The sequence below is a fragment of the Thunnus albacares genome, chromosome 17, assembly GCF_914725855.1.
Source record: "Thunnus albacares chromosome 17, fThuAlb1.1, whole genome shotgun sequence".
Taxonomy (NCBI): Eukaryota; Metazoa; Chordata; class Actinopteri; order Scombriformes; family Scombridae; genus Thunnus; species Thunnus albacares.
Window position 1 is genome coordinate 30,084,267 of NC_058122.1, and position 22,279 is coordinate 30,106,545.

General features: G+C 39.3%; 1 protein-coding gene and 1 pseudogene across 2 annotated transcripts; both read right to left on the bottom strand.

Moving 5' to 3' along the window:
* Positions 1–12,956: 12,956 nt before the first annotated feature.
* On the bottom strand, positions 12,957–14,720 carry LOC122966928 (interferon a3-like). Of its 2 annotated transcripts, XM_044331279.1 has the most exons (5): positions 14,453–14,720; positions 13,869–14,024; positions 13,644–13,721; positions 13,405–13,482; positions 12,957–13,177 (listed from the first exon to the last, which is right to left on the bottom strand). In XM_044331279.1, exons 1-5 carry the CDS (start codon positions 14,534–14,536, stop codon positions 13,058–13,060), a joined length of 516 nt encoding a protein of 171 aa, XP_044187214.1. In that variant the 5' UTR covers positions 14,537–14,720; the 3' UTR covers positions 12,957–13,057. The 2 variants fall into 2 exon arrangements, with proteins under 2 accessions (XP_044187214.1, XP_044187215.1); XM_044331280.1 differs by lacking the exon at positions 13,405–13,482.
* Positions 14,721–19,091: 4,371 nt separating this feature from the next.
* LOC122966924 lies at positions 19,092–22,207 on the bottom strand (annotated as a pseudogene).
* Positions 22,208–22,279: the final 72 nt, after the last annotated feature.

Consider the following 22,279-nt stretch of genomic DNA (forward strand, 5'->3'; position numbering starts at 1 on the left):
GGAGCACATGGACTGTGTGACCACCATGTAACTTCCAACCCACAGGGACTTTTCGGCCCTTGGTTTGACCTGAGGCTGCTGCTGCACATTAACATCATGACTGGAGAAAGAAAGTCTCTCAATGACAAACGTTGTCTCCTTGAAACTTCTGACAAACTGCCAAAACCGAACCGATGAAATGCAGCGAAACAACAGTTTAAACAGCTGTTCTGTATTTAAACAGTCAATAGAATTCAGTATTACTTTATATTCATGTAATAAATATACAAATGTCAATTAGATGGCAATCTGCATGAGAAATAAAGAAAAAGAAACACATTTGGTTATAATAATCATCTGCTTATAGTGATCAATTGGACCCTGACAGACGTGATCAATATAAAGAGTTTCCACTGTAGAACGTATATTTTTGTGTTAGAGTCGCCATTATGTCATCAGCCCAACACTCTTATAAAACATAACCCAGTGGGATCTCATCTAAGTGTTGTTTGTCAATCAAAGCATAGTTTGTGCTTTTGCTCGTACACATAAAACCAGTGAACTAAATTAATTTTGAGGTTTTAATTATTGAAGCAAAGAGTTCAGAGCAGAGAACAAACAGGCCACTAAAGCTCACATGTGTTTACAGTAACAGAGCCAAACTCATATCACAGCAGACCAATCAGTTAACCTTGAACTTTACCAAACAAAACCAAAAGCATTTAGTCTTGTGCCAAAACACTCGATACGATTCAACAATAATATCTGACTTACTTCCTTCATCACTTTCTATATGACTGTGCAGCTGGATGTGTTCACTCTGTTCATCCAGTTAAACCAGGTCTGAACATCCATGTAAAGCACTGCTGCACAGTGAACAGCTGCAACACAACACGTGTCTCCTGCTTCCTCCTGACAGCAGCTGTTTCTGAGGCCGACTGCAGCGTCACATCATCCCCTCGAAGGAGACAAACACGTATGACGAGACTCAGAGAAGAGTTTCTCCCGTCTGTAACACCGCTACTGACATGCAGGAAGTTAACAGTTGTAAAATAAAGAGTTCAGTTCTGCTCAGATCAGGGTCCTGATGGTTTCCAGCTCTTCTGCAGCTGCATCCCAAAAAAACACAAACACACAAGTATTAACTCACAGGAAGAAACTGCAAAAGAATGAAGAACACGTTCATCTGTACTGGACTGATGAAGTTATCAGTTGTGTTCTATTAGAAAAAACACTAAAAGATAAATACGGCATTATTCTATATGTGGTGAATCAGGGTTAATAATATAATAACAGTTTGACAGTTTGAGTGTTACTCAGATTAGACGCTGCAGACGCTGTTGAAAATCAGATATTGATCATTACTCTTCCTTCCTAACATCACTACTGCATACAGAAAAGAAAACCGATTAAAGAATGCATAGTGAATCATATATGCAGCCTGGAACAGGTTGAACATCAGCAGATAGTCTGAGATGCTTCCTGCTGACACCGTCTGGTCCTGATGTCACACTCAGAGAGGCTGAGGACTGATGGGGGCTTGTAATCTGTCCTGGTTCTTAGACTTTGCCTCATGCTGGTGGGGTTTCCCTCCTGGAACTGCAGGTCTTGTAGTTCCTTATCGCCTCCTCTGCTGCTCTCCTGTAGTCTGCTGCTTTATAACTGTGAATGTTTCCAGGCTGCAGCTGTGAGTTGCTGCTGTGTGTGTTTATGGCATCGGATGGTTCTTGTTGCTCCTGTTTTTTTACAAAGTAAATCCATCACAGACTCAGTGAATCCGTTGATGTCATTAGTCTAAATAAGGTGACAAATTTCAGCCTGCTCGCCAGAATAAAACGTTGGCATTGTACGTTTCTGCAAACCACAGATACGTTGAATATGCACATTTCAACACCTGTAATACATACATTAATAACACTTCCACAGTACGTATCATATCAATATGTCTGAAGTGACATACTTCACATGACATCTATATAAGCTGACTTACTCATTAGGAGCTGGATGGTTTGCACGGTTCGAGACCACCTTGCTGTTTTTGTTTTATTTCGTATTTGAACCCAAACCATGATTTTTCCCCAACCAAGTGGTTTTTGTGAGTAAACCTAACCAGACCTTAACCACCGCGTCGTCACATCATAAAATATAATTATTTTTTTAACAGTGACTACTGTGATACTGCGTGTTGAAAAGTGACGCCACTGGGTCCTGACCAAGCTTCAGTATGTGAGGAGTTGGGAGTGAGTACAGGCTGTGTTTATCACATGTCGACAAAACACCATGTAAGTCGGATGATGTTTGTCCCATAAGGCTGACTTCCTGTTGTCAGTAGGTGGCGCTATGACTACGACTCAGTATTGACATGTAGATGTGTTCAGGCCTGGACTTTTATCAAACATGAGTAATTTGGGGCAGACTGGACGATGTAAAGTGGAGTTACAACAACTTCCTGTTTCATGGCGAAACACACATATTGGGGCGTTCCATGAAAACTCAAAAGCTTCACAATTTAGCACCACAAAGGTGTTTAGATACCAAATTTGATGTTGCTGATTTGACTGAGAGACACCTGTGTTCCTGCGACCTTCAGCTGAGTTAAATACACAACAAGAATCAGAGATTATAACCAGCTCTAATCTGAGTCGCTGCACAGATAAGACACAGGTGAGGTCTGGTCATGTGACTTCAGGTATTTCCAGTGAAAACAGAGGGGGAGGAGCCTGGAGCTGATCCAGGTACATGAATATAAATTAAAGGTGATTCTGCAGCTCAGGTACAGATTGAGAGACGACGGCTCGGTGAGTTCTGAACACTTTTCTCTACTTTGATATCGGAAATAAACAGAAACATGTTAGTCTGAGCAGCAGAGAGGATTCACTTCAGTTTATCAGTTTCTGCAGGTTTAAACAGTTTAACAAAGGTTGATTTTAAGGACAGGTTGGTTTTTTTTAACACAATCCTGACGTGCTCATACGTGCTGTAGTCGCTGTAACAAAACTCTCCATACTGACCCTGAACACAACTACGCTGCAAGAAATGAGGGACAAAATCCAAAGTTTCAGCCGTGGTGTTTGATGTTTTCCAGCTTTTACTACTCGAGATGCTCAGAGGAAACACTGAAGTGACGTTTTTCTTTGCAGATTTGATAGCTGGAGTATTTTTGCAGTTTGTGTTTTTAGACACTAATATTTTGATAGTTTTGGTGTTTGTGTGACGTCTCGGAGTCGACCTCCAGCTGTTGCTGCTGCCTCTGCACATCATGAGACATGAACATGGTTCAGTTCAGGGTTTATCTGCTGTGAAGGACACAAGTGATTGGAAAATGTGTTCCAGAGATTTCCTTTGAGAGATGCTGAAAGAAGGCAGTTGTGGTTAATAACAATAAATGTTTGCATCTCAGTGGAAGAGAAAATGTCCGAAAATCAGGTGATGTCACCAGCTGACAACAGCTTTGCTAGTTAAATAACTTAAACATATTAAAAGAAGGCAAAATATCAAAAATAACTGCAAAGACAAACATGACCTACAAACAAAAAGTACCTTGAAGTTTCATAAACACAACAGATAACTGCTGTATGAGTCAGAAACAAGACAAATATTTTATTGTTTTATTGATCTGAAGTACAAATAAGATCATCCTGCTGCTGTTCTGTCCCCAAATGTGATATTTCACATTTTTATAAAATAATAGAAAAATCTGTTTTATATGTCGTTCCAAACTAACATGAATCTCTTGGTGAGATTATCAGAAGGATTTCAATGAATTTGGTTAAATTTAGTAATAGTTTTGTAAAATGAAACCTTTTAAAAAAAATAAAAATAAGAATAATAATTAAAGCTGCAAGCGCACGTCGAACAGCGGCGCAATCAAAGGGCCTCTGTGACGGGCATGTAGATGTTTTCAGACCCGGCTGTTTTCAGTGCCAGAAGGAGATAAACATCACTTCCTTTGTCCACTATTTTGCCTGCTGCTGGGGCTGCTTTGCTGGAATTTCGTAGGGGGCGCTATTCATCCAGTTTGCATCACTGATGGAATATTGTCATGTAGACGTGTTCAGGCCGGGACTCTTATCAGACATGTAAAGTTTGGTGCAGACTGGAGCATTTACAATAAAGTTATAGCAACTTCCTCTGTCATGGTGAAACATCAAATCTCAACGGTGTGAGGATGAGAGTTTTCTGCAGGGTGAGACATGTCTGTCTCGTTCACACCTGTGGCATCAAAATTATGCAAGTTTTGGGTCCATTCACTTGAATTTCAATTAGTAAACAAAACTCTTGATGAGTTTGTGTGTAAAACAAATTAATTTCCTAATTTTCATCAAGTCTATTTTTAGAAAAGTAAAGACTTTTAAGCCACATGACCTGGTCCAAGTTTGATTGACATGTGTACTGTCAGGTGTGTAGAGACAATAAGTAACTGCAGCTGGACACAGAAAAATACTCATATATTTGAATGGAGAGTGTGAGTGAACCGCTAGGTGCTCGGGCCCTAATAATAATAACAGTAGTAGCAGTGGGTGTCGAACAGGATCACAGGGACAGCAGGAGGTCTACGATCACAGATCCAGATTCTACAGCTGAGGAGGCAGAAACACCTGTGAGACAAGAAAGCACAAAACTACAGGAGAGAGAAGATGCTGAGTTAGTAACATGCATTAATACGACATGAATGCGTACAGATGGAGAGGAGGAGAGAGGAGCTCAGTGCATCATGGGAAGTCCCCCAGCAGTTAGGGGACTACAAATACCAAGAGGCACCTGGAGGGCTCTGGCTCAGTGTCAGCACACTTCCATATAGAGATGATCTCAGGTGAAGTGTACAAACTAAAAAGGAGGACAAATCAATTAGGAAATGAACTTAAGTCAAACTGAACAATAGTTTTTTTAAAGAGCTTAGGGTAGGAGGACCCTGGTCCGACTGCCCAGGAAGCCAGATCAGGAAGGACCCCTCTCAGTTTTGCAACAAGTTAAAATCAGTTAGAAACGGATGAAATAACTGGTGAAGTAAAAATTTAAATTTCGGTTCTTAACTTATAAGCGACATCTAACAAGTTATCATTCAGGGGTGGTCCATGAAGAGTCCCTCAGTAGTCGAGTGGGACCAGTGTTGGTCTGCAGATCTCACAGACACCCGATCAACATCGAGGTCCATCCAGCGGTGGAGAAATCTAGTTATTTTTTTATCTTACAGGTCAAGAAGTCACCACAGAGGGAAGTCAAGGAGGCAACAGTAGGATCCACATCCCACATGAGACAACAAGCAGAGGAGACCCTCAGAACAGGTAAATAAATTATTAATTAAAATACAGGTAAGAAGAAACCGATGAAACAGGTAATTGATATGTTAATAAAATTGTAGAAATTGTTAGTGGGGTCATCTAAACCAACTAGATTTAGGTTTTAATTCAACAAATTCATTATGCAGTCAAAATAAAATACCAAAAAAACATTCCTTGATTAAGGTTAGAGCATAATTTCAAATATAGGATCAAATCTGTTCTGGCTATAGTTAACATTTAGGAATATAAGATGAGAGGTTAGTGTTAAACCATTGGACAAGATTATTCATTAGACTTAATCTCCAAGATCCATGTCTTCCACCAAAATTATGTTTAATCATACTGGGCATACCTTCGAATGATTAAGGTTAGAGTTGGAGATAGACCATTGAGGAAGATCATCTCTTAGACTTAATCTCTAAGACATATGCTTTATATCAATATTAGGTTTAGTTATACCTCTTAATGGTTATGGTTAGGATACTGTTGAGAGCCAATTCATCCTTCTTAGAGAGAACATGGTCAAATCACAGGAGACATAATCAATGTAGATAATATTTACACAAAAAGCTAAAGACACTGCACTGTGAAATGTGACCAATATAATAAATTCTATAAATAAGGAACAACACACATAGGAATAACATGGGGGAGGAAGAGGGTCCTCCACAACAAAAAGATATGGTAAGGATTTACAGTAAAGTTCCTTTTTATCTGTTTAAGGTGTTAATATGTCCCTGTGGTTTAATAGATATAATGTTGTTGCCAAAATACATCATTAACATGATAAAATCAATAGATATTCCTAGACAGAAATCTGAAGTGAAATCTGAATTGACAGAAGTGCTGTCAATAAACAATCATCATCAAATCAACACAAAATAGGAGGTGTAAGGCCTTTACACACTGGGCGTTTTTTCATGTGATTAATACAATACCAAAAGTGTCTCCTGTGTTGCTGTACAGGTTGAAGACATCATGGGAAACACCCATCGCCAGTGCAGCATTGAGGTTGAGAATAAGACCTCTGGGTACACGCTGCGTGACCCAAGGTGAGTACATACTTCAGTTTCTCCCAGTTTGTCTTTTTTTATGTTATTTATTGGAGATGAGAAGTAGACATCTATGATGTATTGACGTAGACCCTTTCCTAATAATCTTGAGGATATCAGAATCAATATCGACATTGAAAAAATCAAACCAACTTCTTTCTTAATGTTTAATTTTCTTCCTTTTGAACTGGAATAAAGAAGTTGTTCCCACAGTTGTTAATTGGATGAATTAACTTACTGATATGCTACACACTGAAAGAATAAGGAATGTTGTAAAAGATAAACTGATAAAAATGTATTTATTTATTTAATCTTATATTTATTGACTTTGTTTATTGCATGTGTGTATATATACAGGGCTTGCGAGTGTGTATGTATATCTGCAGTAGTTTTACTCTCACTCTATAGTCCATAACCATTTATTATTTAATTATGTAAAGGATTTTCGTTATCTGCTACTCGTCATCCTTAAGGCTGCATTCATACCAAATCCAGCGACGCTGATTCACAGCTTTGTTTTCCCTACCGCCTATTACAAATTGCAAGCTTTGTGTCTTCTTCACTCACGCTAAAGAACTTCCATACCAACGATGTCTGTGCCACAGCTGCTGCTGTGTGCGTGACCGGCAGAAAATCAGACATATATTACTTCTTTATCAATTAACAAGTTTCAGTCCTCGTCTTCAACTTCCGCGTCTGAATGCGGTCAATGCTCGAGTCCAAGTCGAGTCATGACTCCTGAAAATCAGGACTCGAGTCGGACTCAAGTCCGAGTCCTGGACCCGAGTACTACAACATTGGATGTTGCGTTGTGTTTCGGAAAAAGTTGATTGTGGTTCAATCTCTTGCTGGGCGGCTGCTGAGGTTTTTTGCTGAACCCCATGTGGTCCCCCCTCCCGCAGCCTAAATGCAACACCCCCATTCAAATGAATGGGAGGACTGCTGTTTTTCCAGCATTGCCGCATATGGTGTGAATGCGGCCAAACAGATGTCCAGCAAAACCTCTGAACTGTGTAATAGAAAGAGATGGATCTCACCTATTCTGTTTTGTTTTGGGAAGGAGGATGTGTGGAGCTAATTGCACCATGTTGGTGATTTTATGTTTTGTTATTATTAGTTTATTTGTAAGGAACAAGTACAGAGAAACACAGACAGTTGCAGAAGCAGTGTCTGATGTACTGTACACATGCATATAGCCAAAACTAATTTCCAACACCAGTCCCTTGATGGGCATTGATAGGGTAAGCCACATGGGTGTGTGTGAGGAAATAAATCAGTCCAGTACGTTCTGGGTTTTCCTCATAACCTCAGTTAGGTTCGAGTACAGCTCAGTCATGTCACCACATTTCTTTCTTTTTCATCATCAACTCTCCTCTCTGTTTCCCTTCTTTCTCTACCAATTCTCAACTCCTCAAAAACCATCCGCTATCTGAACAGCGTCGCCAAGTGGCTGACACTAGAATATTATCCAAACACTGCATCACTAAACATATGCAGACAACATGACAGGCAACATTAAACAAGAGCAGCAACCATCCAGGAAGTGTCAAGTCAGTGTGCCTCCTTACCCAAGCAGTCTGTTAGTTTGGCTGCAACAATAGTTGGTGTTTTTGCTGCCACAAATAAAACTGTATCATCAGCAAACATATTTGAAAGAAGGCAGCTTTGGATCTGATAAAAGGTTTATTTTTTCTTTTTTAATGGAGCTAAACTAGCAGTTTCCCTCCACCTCCAGTTCCTCACATCCTGGACTGATGTCTGTACGGGACACTCAAAGATGAATCTATCTGTTGTCTTTTAGTCACTAAGATGTTTCTCTTGTTTCTGTGACCAGTTGGTACACTCACAGTGGATCCTGTAAAATACCTTTTCCACTCAAGATTGGCCCGTCTGAATCTGGCAGCGCTCTGTTCATCAAGACTCCTCATACAGCCCGTGGATCTGTTGGAGTCTTCACCTACGATCTCCTGAATGGATGCACAAATCAACTCGATGGAAAAATAGCTGTTATGTTTGATAATCCTTATGATTTCAGCCTGTACTATAACTCGTGTGCAGTGGGAGTCTTTGACATGGCCAAAAAATGTGATCGTGATCTTCATTATCAGATGGCTAAAGAAACAGAGAAAGGGTTTGTCAGAGGTAAACCTGCAGACGGCACTCTGACTTACAGTAAACTTGTTACCATCAGAGCCACCATGTCAGACACTTGCCAACCTGACATCAAGGTGCAAGTTTTAAATGTGTGGGAAAAGTGAGTGAGAAAGTTGACATATTAAGCAACCAGGGTTGGAAATGAACGGGGGCTCGGGGTAAAACGCCCCTAAAAGAATGTAAAGTTGCCTTTGAATTGGGATAACGGGGCTTTTAAATGTAAAATAACCAGTTAAACAAAGACTTAATATGTTTTAGAAAGTGTGTCCTGATTTAGTCCAAAGCTGTCAGAGTGCACGTTATTTTAAACCACAGAGAACAGAACATGAAGACAATCAGCAACGTTGTTGAGATGATGAACTGTGACGTTACGTAATGTTTGTTTATTCTTTATACTTTTGATGAAATGTGCATTAAATGATTAAAAATACTCCCAGTTATAATCTGTAACTGGGATTATAACTCACTGAGTATTTTTACCCATTAAATGTTCTTACATTATAAATTAGGCTGCTCTCATCACTTTTTTTAATAGGAGTCACTGAATATTGATCAGTCATGCAACATAGAAATGCCCTCAAAAATTTCCTACCTGCTGCAAACCTGTCAGACCTGATTCTTTCTGCTCTCAACATTTATTTTCTAGTTTATTCTCAGCTTTTTCCTCCATGCATTCAATCAACTATCAACTAATCGATCAATCAATCAATCAATCAATCAGTCAATCCCAGTTGGCCCAGTAAGACAGAAAGTGTAGTTTAAGTGAAAGAGATGAATCTACTCAGATGTTGATCAAACACATTTTATGTTGTACTGAACTGATTTTTTATTTAAAAACTTAAAAACATGCTGCAGTGACTGGTTCAATACTGGTTAACTGACTGGTTCAATACTGGTTAACTGACTGGTTCAATACTGGTTAACTGGCTGTTTAAACACTGGTTGACTGACTGGTTAACTGACTGGTTAACTGACTGGTTGACTGACTGGTTAACTGACTGGTTAACTGACTGGTTGACTGACTGGTTAACTGACTGGTTCAATACTGGTTAACTGGCTGGTTAAACACTGGTTGACTGACTGGTTGACTGACTGGTTAACTGGCTGGTTAAACACTGGTTGACTGACTGGTTGACTGACTGGTTGACTGACTGGTTAAATACTGGTTAACTGACTGGTTAATTGACTGGTTGACTGACTGGTTGACTGACTGGTTGACTGACTGGTTAACTGACTGGTTAATTGACTGGTTGACTGACTGGTTAACTGACTGGTTGACTGACTGGTTAACTGACTGGTTGACTGACTGGTTAAATGTTTCTATCTATATATCTCTACATCTGCTCTCAGTCACTCAGGTCTATAAGACAAATAAACTCTGAACATTAATAAAATGGTCTGAAGTGTGTTTGTTAATTTGACAAAATGCAAAATTCAATATTAGTCTCAAATGTTAAGTGTACAAACTAATTTAACTACGGAACAAAACTATGAAAGTGCTCAATGTTAAAAAAGGGAAAACTAAAATCAGATTTTAGTTTATAATGTCACTTTTCATTTTCTTTTTTTTTCTTTCTTTTTTGGTACAATCCTCAAATGAAAAATTATGATTCTCCAAACTGTGTGAAATTCTTAAATGCAGTTTATCTCTCTAAATAAAGCAAGGAATCTATGTGTGGATGTATGTATGGATGTGTGTTTGTCCTTCGTGTATCTGGAGAACTGTTCATCCGATCTACTTCATACCTGGCAGGTGGATCGCTGGGGAAACAAGGAAATGTCGTGTGTGAAGTTGTTTGGATGAGCAGTTCTCAAGAAACATATAAAAATACCTCATAAATTACGTTGATAACGTTGATTTGCCTCTTCTTCTGCATGTGAATTCAATGAGCAGAAATATAGACAGCGCCACTCTGCCATTGCAACCCGCTTTGTGGTCAGAGGTGGGATTACATCCATAGTGATAAGAACTACCATAGAGAATGAATTGAACAAGTTTGGAGAGTTAAACTCTATTCACGTTCCTCACACGTGGGAATTTTGTATGTATGTTCAAGACATAGTTCAGGATGTCTCAGGCACGTTTTGAACATGCACTGCCGGAAGTCTACTGATGCCTTCATGTGAGGTGTTTAGGGAACATGGATAAATTGCAGCATCTACCGATAGTCTGCATGAGAGGCGTTTAGGGTAAGGGCACAACTCTCTCTTATGTATTGAGAAATCGGCCTGTTTCAGCACATTTTGTTGTTTTTATTGTTTTTACTCTCTGTTTGCTTTTGCTTGTTTGCTTTTATTGTCTTTATAATTTGTTTTTTGTGCTTTTGCCTGTGCACTCGGTAAACCACTTTGTGCTGCCTCTGGGTATAAATGTGCTATATAAATAAATTTACCTTACAGCGTTACAGATAATAACATATATGATAAATTCCAGTCTGGCTTCTGCACATCTCATAGCACAGAAAATGCTCTTTTAAAATTTGTTAATGACATTAGGATCAACAGTAAAAATTTAAAAAAAAACTTTGGTCGTAATACTCCTCGACCTAAACTGCATTTAACACAGTGGATCATGGGATCCTGCTGGATAGACTGAGAGACTGGGTGGGTCTGACACAGTTCTCCAGTTGGAGACTTCCATTCCAACAAATACAACTAAGTGTGTGGGGTCCCTCAGGGCTCCATCCTGGGTCCTCTTCTTTTCCACAGTCCATTCTTTTGCACCATCTAGACACCTGGCTTGGTTTCAAGGGAACTTCTCCACATCTACTACGTTCTTACCTCTCCAATAGAACCTTCTCTGTTATAGCAAATTCCTGTGCCACTGTTGCCCATTTTAATTGTGGTGTTCCTCAAGGCTCTATCCTTTCCTTCAGTGTACATGCTTCTTCTCAGCCACATTATTCAGAACCATAGTATCTCCTACCACTGTTACATGGATGACACACAGTTATATATCCCTCTTAAATCCAACAACCCCAGCAGTCTTGATAATCTGTTTGCCTGCCTCAGTGATATTAAATGTTTGCGGTCCCAAAACTTTTTAAAGTTTAATGACAATAAGTCTGAGGTCATAGTCGTTGGTCCTTCAAATTCTACCAGCCTGCTTCAAAGTAAGCTTGGTTCCCTGACCAAAAATATTAAGCAGGCTGCTAGAAATCTTGGAGTTATTTCTATTCAGCAGCTCTCTGTTTTGATGCTCAAGTGAAAAATGTTGTCCAGTCATGCATTTTTCAACTCAAAAAAATCTCCAAAATCAGATTATTATTAGAAATGAGAAATTATTGTTTCTAGGAAGAAAATAAAACACGTCAGATATCAGCTCGCGGGTCAGTTACATCACTATCTCAGTGTCTCTCCTCTGCTCCGCTGTGACGTGACAGCAGGTCTCAACGAGGGGAGTCACATCCACCTGCTGCATGACGCACATTTCCTAATTTGGACATCAGTCCTGGAGTTGGGGGTGTTCCCCAGAGATAAAGCTGAACTACTGACACATGCAAACTGCTCCCAAGAGACTCTCCATAACCTGTTGTTCCTCTTCTCCTTTCCACAAAGTTAGGTTGTAAAAAATAGACAATAAATTAAAAGTGCAAAGCAAGAATCACCTCCGAAGTTCTTCTACATGTTACAGGCTGTGCTGTCTGTGTGTAAGACTGTGTGTGTGCGTAATAAAATAAAACCTGAATTTTTACTATTTCCACTTTTATTCAAATACAAATATATATTTGCTGCCTCAACAAATACAAATACTAGGCTCTCTGCACATCACTAATATGTATGTATGTTTGTGTATATATATGTGCACATTTTTTGTATTATTTTATTGTCACATAAAGTCCTTTGAACTGCCTTATATGAGATAATTATATACAAGTAAAATTTGAATGGAATCAAACCTGCTTTAATATAAGACAGCTGATGATCCAGTCTGCTTTAGTTTGTTTGGATGTTTTGTTGCCAGACGCCGAGCCTGAGAACGCTGATGTTTAAATGTGTCATCAGTAATCGTCCTGCTCTCCCCCCAGATGTTCATGACTCCACCATCTTTCCTCCAGCGCCACCCTCAGGACACACTTTATATGAGCAGCTCCACTATTGGTCAGACTCTAAGAACAGATAAATCCTCAGGATGTTTTTTCTGTCCAACACATGTTGTTTGTACCATCAGCATCATGGAACCTGATAAACAGTGATGATGTTGGAGCTGCAGAGTATCTGCTGTCTGATTGGCTGAGACTGGCTAGTTAGAGAATGATGTCACCTGTCAGAGAGCTCACTGCAGTGTGATGATCACTCCAGACATCATCTAACATGAATACGCATCACCTGACTGCTGCAACATGCTTTGATCACTAAACATTAAAAACATATTAAACAGAGCTGCAAAAAACGTCTTTATTGTGTCAGTTTGTAAAATGTTTCCAGTTTTATGTTTTCAAGTAAAATCATACAAAATGTCTTTAAATACAAAACTGTCAGAAGACAATAAATAGTAAATAAATAGTAAATAAAGTAAATAAATAAACAAATAAATAAATAAAATATCAGTGTTCTCACAGAGAAACATGATGAACATGAAACAGACAGTTAGTGTGGAGACGCTGCAGAGCGCCTCCTGCTGGTGATGATGGAGACCAGCATCTCCAACTGGTCCAGGTGCCGTTTAGTTTCCATCCTGATCAGCTCCCAGTACGCAGTACCGCCCCCCTGTATGCAGTACACAGTACTACAGTTAGTACACTCAGTACACACAATACTACAGTTAGTACACACAGTACTACAGTTAGTGCACACAGTATTACAGTTAGTACACTCAGTACACACAATACTACAGTTAGTACACACAGTACTACAGTCAGTACACACAGTACTACAGTCAGTACACTCAGTACTACAGTCAGTACACACAGTACTACATCAGGACTTGTATTTACCGTACGGTCCAGAGCGCTTTTTTCCAGTGACTTGTAGTATTCGCTCAGCATGACGTTGACTGGTTTTTCAACCGGAAGCTGAAAACAAAAACAGTTCTGAGTTTAATTCTGCAGTAAAACCTGAAGCTGAAACTCCCAGGACGAAGTACTGTCCCCCTGTATGCAGTACACAGTACTACAGTCAGTACACTCAGTACTACAGTCAGTACACACAGTACTACATCAGGACTTGTACTTACCGTACGGTGCAGAGTGCTTTTTTCCAGTCTCTTGTAGTATTTTCTCAGCAGGACTTTAACTGGTTTTTCAATCGAAACCTGAAAACAAAAACAGTTCCCAGTTTAATTCTGCAGTAAAACCTGAAGCTGAAACTCTGACAGTCTCACTTAAAGCTTCAGGTGAAGTCAAACTGCTGACAGGAGTTAAAGTGTTTAAAGTATTTTTGTAAGTATTTGAGTACTCACGCATTTGTTGAGCTCCTCGTTCTGTCTGTCGATGGTGATCAGGAAGTTGGTCTCCTCGTTGGTATTCCAGGCAGCGGAGGAGCGGTTGCCGTGGTGATAGAGATCAGAAATAAGCTTCAGACTGTCTCTGATGAACAACAGCTGGGACTCCAACACCTGGACAGAGACAGACAGCTGTGAATCCTGGCTCTCTGATTGGCTGACAGAGCAGAGTGTCATCAGCGTAACAGTTTGTTTGTTTACTACAAATTTCACATGAAACAATAAGGACATATTCATGAACACAAGTCCGTCTTTTTTTGAATCTTGGTTCCAAAACCACATTATTCTGGTGGATCAGCTGTTTAATAACTGTGACATCGAGGGATTATGTAAAGGTTTCTGGTATTTGTGCTATTTATGCAACAACTGGAGGTTAATCATCAAACTGTGAGATGAATATTTTCATATTTTATATATTATGTTGTGGAAGAAGAACTTGTGACTGTTTTATGTCAATGAAGAAAAAAGTTGTGTTTAGATGTTTGTATGTTAATGTGTGAATAGTAACATACAGGTGAAGCAGTCAGTGTGTGTGACAGTACCTGTGTGTTCCTCGTGCTTTGGTAGAGATCGTATGGAAAGGGAACTGGACTCTCCTCCTCAGTCAGCGGATCGCCCTGAAACATCAGCACAGTGACTCAGCTGTGTGTTAAACACAAACACCAATAAATATACAACGATTTTATGTGTTAGTGAATCTTTGCTGATTTAATTAAAACAAAAGCTTCCTAGCACTAAAGATGAAAACACACTAACAACACAACTAACAACACACTAACAACACAACTAACAACACACTAACAACACACTAACAACACAACTAACAACACACTAACAACACAACTAACAACACAACTAACAACACACTAACAACACAACTAACAACACAACTAACAACACACTAACAACACAACTAACAACACAGTAACAACACAACTAACAACACAACTAACAACACACTAACAACACAACTAACAACACAACTAACAACACACTAACAACACAACTAACAACACAGTAACAACACAACTAACAACACAACTAACAACACACTAACAACACAACTAACAACACAACTAACAACACACTAACAACACAACTAACAACACAGTAACAACACAACTAACAACACAACTAACAACACACTAACAACACAACTAACAACACAACTAACAACACAACTAACAACACACTAACAACACACTAACAACACAACTAACAACACACTAACAACACAACTAACAACACACTAACAACACACTAACAACACAACTAACAACACACTAACAACACAACTAACAACACACTAACAACACACTAACAACACAACTAACAACACACTAACAACACAACTAACAACACAACTAACAACACACCAACAACACAACTAACAACACACTAACAACACACTAACAACACACTAACAACACAACTAACAACACAACTAACAACACACTAACAACACACTAACAACACACTAACAACACAACTAACAACACAACTAACAACACAACTAACAACACACTAACAACACACTAACAACACAACTAACAACACACTAACAACACAACTAACAACACAACTAACAACACAACTAACAACACACTAACAACACACTAACAACACACTAACAACACAACTAACAACACAACTAACAACACACTAACAACACACTAACAACACAACTAACAACACACTAACAACACACTAACAACACAACTAACAACACACTAACAACACAACTAACAACACACTAACAACACACTAACAACACAACTAACAACACACTAACAACACAACTAACAACACACTAACAACACACTAACAACACACTAACAACACAACTAACTAAACAGTAAGACTGACTTTAGCAAAACAGACAAAACCAATGTTAGCTCATACAACAAGACCAGGACCTCTAACCCTTCCTCCAGGACCTCTAACCCTTCCTCCAGGACCTCTAACCCTTCCTCCAGGACCTTTCAAACCTCCTCCAGGACCTCTAACCCTTCCTCCGGGACCTTTAAATCTCCCTCCAGGACCTCTAACTCTTTCTCCAGGACCTCTAACCCTTCCTCCAGGACCTTTAAATCTTCCTCCAGGACCTCTAACCCTTCCTCCAGGACCTTTCAAACCTCCTCCAGGACCTCTAACCCTTCCTCCAGGACCTTTAAATCTTCCTCCAGGACCTCTAACCCTTCCTCCAGGACCTTTCAAACCTCCTCCAGGACCTCTAACCCTTCCTCCAGGACCTTTAAATCTTCCTCCAGGACCTCTAACTCTTTCTCCAGGACCTCTAACCCTTCCTCCAGGACCTTTAAAACTTCCTCCAGGACCTCTAACCCTTCCTCCAGGACCTCTAACCCTTCCTCCAGGACCTTTAAATCTTCCTCCAGGACCTCTAACTCTTTCTCCAGGACCCTTGAAACTCCTCCAGGACCTGGTGTCAGTACTCACCATGAGCTTCAGGTGAGTCAGACATTTGTTGTTCAAATGACTAAACCGTTGATCGAGCCAATCACAGCAGAGAGCCGGCGTCAGGGCGCTGCAGAGGACGAAGAACACGAACAACATGATGAAGATGATGCTGCGGAGAGCTGTATGTCTCAGTGTCTGATGAAGATGATGAAGAAGAGTAGGATGCGTCTCAGTGTGTCCGACATGCTGCAGCTCTCGACTTTTATTGCAGACAGGAAACAGAAAACAGAAAGACAGAAATTCCCGCCATGTTTCAACTCTCACTTTCCACACAGCAGAGAAAGTTCTTTCCTTCTTTCTTTCTTTCTTTCTTTCTTTATATATTTATATATTTATATGTTTATTTGTTTGTTTATGTGTCTTTAGACCTTGATCACATGTTACGCAGCACAAACAGAACCGACAGTTTAATAAAACCAAGACAACAGCAACAGCAGGATAAAATACAACAAATGTTGGTGAAACAAAGGAAGGACGTTCTTCAAGAAGCAGCTAATTGACATTTAAGCTTTGACTGATTGTAATAACAACATGAGTTTAAAGGTAGAAGGCAGGTTTAAATAACACTTTCTCTATAATTCATTATGTTCACATTCTTCCATTCAAACAACAGATGAGACTCATATCTGCTCTGGTTTCTATATGCTGTTGTTATTGATTATTTTATTCAGTATTTATTAAATATGTAAATGTTCACAGTCACAGATCTGATCACTAATCGAACTGGTGTCTAGTGTGTGTGTGTGTGTTTGTGTGTGTAAGTCCCTCCGCTTTCATTTTCCAAACACCACAGAAAGTGACGACAAAATAAAAGCTGGCATCGTGTCGCTTTACCAACAGAATCGTAGAGATCAATGTGTGTGTGTGTGTGTGTGTGTGTGTTTGTGTGTGTGTGTGTGTGTGTGTGTGTGTGTATGTGTGTGTGTGTGTGTGTGTTTGTGTGTCTAAATGTGTAAAATAGCTCATGTTACAATCATCAACTTTTATTCTGAAGGCTCAATCTGTTGACGTCAGTCTCATTTTCTGTTTCCTGTTTCACTTTCTGGAGTCCGATGCAGCTGCAGCGAGCGTGCAGTATCTGCACCACACACCCACCTGGTCACGTCTAGGCACGAGGAGGGGGGGGTTAGGGGTTAGGGGTTAGGGGTCAGGGGTTAGGGGTCAGGAGTGTGTCGTGTAGGATGAAGGTGAGTCTGAAACAAGTCAGCAACAAGAAATATAGATTAAATAAAGACAAACAACTTATTGTGACGAAGGCTCAAGAGCACGTGGTTATATTTAAATGATATAAATAAAACTTTTCAGAAGCAGCTGAACTGCTGGCGGCGATGAAGGAACAAACACTTAAACAGCAGCAGCCTGTATGTTCGCTGAAGAAGACAGGCTGCAGTTTTCAGTCCTGTTTGGGGTTTGACTTCCTCTGGGTTTGGTTTAAATGTTTCACCTGCAATAAATGTGTGAAACCGACCAGATGTTCATTTTATCTGAGACTTTTGGAGGCTTTTGTAAATTCTGGATTATTAAAAGAGAAGTTTGTTAAATCTGAGATTTGTTTCAGCATCTAACGGTGTAATACACAGTCATCTCAACAAAATGTTTCTTCCAAACTTTATTGAACAATTCAGGAGTAATTCTCCAACAAGGCAACAGCGCCATCAAGTGACCATGTAAAAAACAGCAACACATAGTTTGAAACTGAGACTCGAGATAAAGGAAGAATAGATAAATAACCACATGGAATAGAAACGCAAGAAGATCAACAGATACAGTCATTAATATTATAAACCAAATTTTGTATATAGTCTATGGTTTATATTATATTGGGTCTCATAGGATGTTTGATGATTTGTTTCACCACATCACATCATCAAGATGGGACCCAAAATCTTCCCCCCAGGATGTTTTACTGTTGATAGCAGGGATGTTAACATAACATATAACTTTCTTCTTTAAATAAGAAGTTTTCAGTTGTATCTTTTCCAAATTATTCATGTTCATACCACTCATATATTGGATTGGACATAACTACTTAATTGTAAATAACAAAAAAAATTGAGGAAGGTAGAGTTCCTTTGTTTTGCTGCAGTAATACATTAGTAGCAGCTGCAGTGATCGGGGACGTTTGTTGATTGATGAAGAGTGTTGAAACATTCTTGTCAGGAGGGAGGAGAAAATACCTTTAAAGGTTTAATAGATAGACCATCTGGTCCACAAGCCTCTCCAGATGCCGAGGTACATATCACCTCTTCAACCTCTTTACTAGTAACATCCATATCACATTTATTCCTGACTTCCTCGAAGACCTTTGGGAGTCTCATATGTTAGAAGAAATCTTTCTTTTTATCCTCACAATGATTTTGAGGAATACAAAGATGAATAAAAATCACTAAACACTTCAGCAAATGCTGAGTCGGTATGATGCGGCTGACGGTTCTCATCCTGAGTTCTAGTGATACATTTATGTGATATATGATATATATATATATATATATATATATATATGATATATATATATATATGTGATATAAACGTACATTTATCTGAGATATATATATATATATATATATATATATATATATATATATATATATGATATATATATATATATATGATATAAACGTATCAGCATGTTCGTATATCTTGTGTTTTTGTTTGAACATCTTTCTGCATTTTGAGAGAAGAGCGTATTGAGAGCAGATCTGGTTCTTTTGGTACATTTTTATTGAACATGAGGATTTGTAACATCAGAGCAGAAACCTGCAGGCACTTCTCTCTGAACACAGGACCCAACCTGAAAGACAGACAGACTGCGTTCATACGACAGTATCATGATTCTATTGATTCTGTTTTTCATATAAAAACTAATGAACACATTTACCTGTTGTTTCAGCCAGCCATGATGTGCTTCACAAAAGCTGGAAAACAAATGCACAGCTTCATTCAGTATTATTTTACATTCATATTATTTTATTTTGCTTTCGGTGTGTTTCAGTATGGATGTTACCTTCATAGTTTATACATCCATTAGCATCTTCCTGTCCTGCCAACAGCTGGTCCACTTCTCCCTCCGTCATCCTCTCCCCTGATAACAGAAAAACCTCTGAGCATGCTCACTGTGGATAAACTTTCATAAACATATTTTCAGCTAATTTAACTTCAAAAGGTTCTCAAACATGAACACAAATAAAAGTCATCGTACCCAAAGTGACCAGTACGTGTCTCAGCTCAGCTCCCATCACCGTCCCATTTCCTTCCTTATCAAAAACCCGCAGACCTTCCACAAAGTCCTCATACGTCCCCTGTTCACACACACACACACACATGTTTGTCTTTATATCCTTGTGAGGACACTCATTGACATAATGTGTTCCCAGCCCCTAACCCTAAACTGAGCCTGAACCAAATTCTAACCTTAACTTTAAACCCTCAAATAGGCCTTTGAAGTTTGAGGACCAGCCAAAATGTCCTCACAGCACAGAAATGTCATCACAACGCTGGTTTTCAACTGAAATTGGTTCTTTCAATCATCTTTACTTACAGATGCTTCAACATACATTTTTATCAATTCTACATTGCAATAATATTGTAAGTATTGCAATTAGTAAATATTAGCGAGTAACAGCATAGAGGACAGAACTGATAAAAAAGACACTTTGCTCCATAAATATTCAGTAAAACTGGATTCCAGTCAGGCAGCAGGAGGAAGTCCTAACTAACTAACACATCCAGAGCGCTGAGGCAGGCAGGAAGGTCATAAACTGGCAGCAGATGTCAGGTTTAGGTGACAGGAACACAAAGACAGCAAGGAGTGAATGAACCCGAGCAGCTAAATATGTCAGCATGACTTGGCAGTAAGAAGAGGTGAGCAGGTGTATGTGGGAGTCAGGTAACTGGGACTAGTGGGAGAGGCTGAGGACATCTGGTGGACAGGTGGAGAAGGGCAGAGACTGGAAAGTTCAGTAGAAAGGGGCCTGGGGAAGTGAGGGCCAGCATGGGCGAAACCAAGAGGGTTTACACTGTTGTTGTGATAATATTGATCAACAGATATATTCATGTTTGTGTAGAAAATGACAACGTGTCAACAATCTGCTACCAGCTAACTTCTGATATTTTAAAAGTGAACCTTTAAAATTTCATCTGGACAGTAAACATAAGTCATGACTAAACATGTTCGAGGAATGAATATTTCCACCAACACATTTACTCCGTGACCTTTGACCCTTAACCACTGAGCCGTGTGAAGTTAAAGCTTTTATCTTACCTTGTCTTTGGACTGAGCCACATGTTGCAGCATGGGCAGGAAGGTCTCAAAGTCCACCAGGTTACCGTCCATGTCTATGGAAGAAGATGAGAAGACACGGCAGACGGACTCTTTGGGATGTATATAAATACAACTTATTGTAATCTTGTGTACTCATAAGCTTTTAACAGCAACATATGTATTATTGTCATTTTTCTTGTCATATATGTATATATATACTAGGGATGTGCAGAGAGCCCAGTATTTGTATTTGTATATATTTGTTAAAGGAACAAATTTATATTTGTATTTGTATTCGAATAAAAGTCGAAATAGGCGTAAAAATTCTGTTTTTGTTGTTATTACGCTTTTAATTTTAGAAAATTAAAGTGTTGAAATAAGTGTTCATGAATAAACTATCTTATGAAGGACGACGTCCCCACACCGGGTCTGGAACTGGAGTCTCCCAGATCAGAGACGACTGCGCTGACTACTGAACTAAAACTTTACTCATCACCTCATTGCAGACAGACCTCTACCTATTTACACACCCATAACACACAGAGTGTGTGAGTGTGAGTATGTGTGTGTGTGTGTGTGTGTGTACCCTCAGGTTTGGGTCATCCCAGCACTCGGAGGACCTCAGCGTTGCTTGGATTCTGTCCCAGAGCTCTCATCACGTCTCCACACTGAGAGAAGGAGATCTTCAGCTGGTTCTGTGGCGTCCTGTCAAACAGCTGGAATGCTTCTTTAAACTCTACACACACATGACAACGTTACGATCGGGGTCAGTACACATCGTGTCTGTCTCAGGGATTCATTATGTCAGTGATGATCCTCACAAGTATAGAAGTACAAACGTGTGTGTGCGTGCAGCTTTACCCTCAATCTGATCAGGGCCAAAATCAATCTGAAAAATAAAACAGAATACTGGAATCATTTGCCCCTTACAACCTCAAATGCATTAATAATTCATCTGTAACATCAAATACATTCAAGAAACATTTTCAACCTTCTTTGTACCAACACAAGTTGACATTTCTGTTAGAACTTGAATACGCAGTTCTTTACTTCCTCAAGGTACTTTTACTTACACATGTATGTATCCCTTTCTACTCTGCACTGCACATTTCTAAATAAGTTTACAGCTGTCAGCTGATGGTTACATTTACTACATAATAATATTTAATGTGGTTAGCATTGCAGAACTGACAGACAGACATACAAACCTTGATGCTGTGTGGATCAAAATCTGGTTCTTTAGCAGCTTCTGCTTCTGGAGAAACTTTCATTGTTTCCTTCTTTTGTTCTGGTTTCTTCGGGGCCATGATGGACAGATTGACACAAAAACTGATAGAAAGAAAATAAAGACAGAGTATAATCAGAGAGTAAAGGATGAATGGATGAATGCTGAGAAGAAGAGAAGAGATAGCAGAGCAGATTCCTCTGTGAGGGTTTAAATACTCGTCACACAAAGACCCTATCCCGTCCATTTACGGTCAGACAGCTGAACCAACTCATGAATGAATCCTCTCAGGATCTCTGCTGCAGAGAGACGAACTTCAAATAGATCTGAACATATTCCACAATCCTCTATTGAACCCACACAGAACAGAAATCTACTGAGACCACCTTAAATAGAACACATTTA

Bases quoted from the DNA above. Each gene is read 5' to 3' on its own strand.
- LOC122966928 (XM_044331279.1), bottom strand. From the start codon at position 14,536: ATGTTTCAGGGCGATCCGCTGACTGAGGAGGAGAGTCCAGTTCCCTTT. The intron at 14,025-14,452 runs GTACTGTCACAC...GTCTCTGTCCAG, and splicing joins AAAGCACGAGGAACACACAG to GTGTTGGAGTCCCAGCTGTT. The intron at 13,483-13,643 runs GTAAGTACAAGT...TTTTGTTTTCAG, and splicing joins AAAGCACTCTGCACCGTACG to CTTCCGGTTGAAAAACCAGT.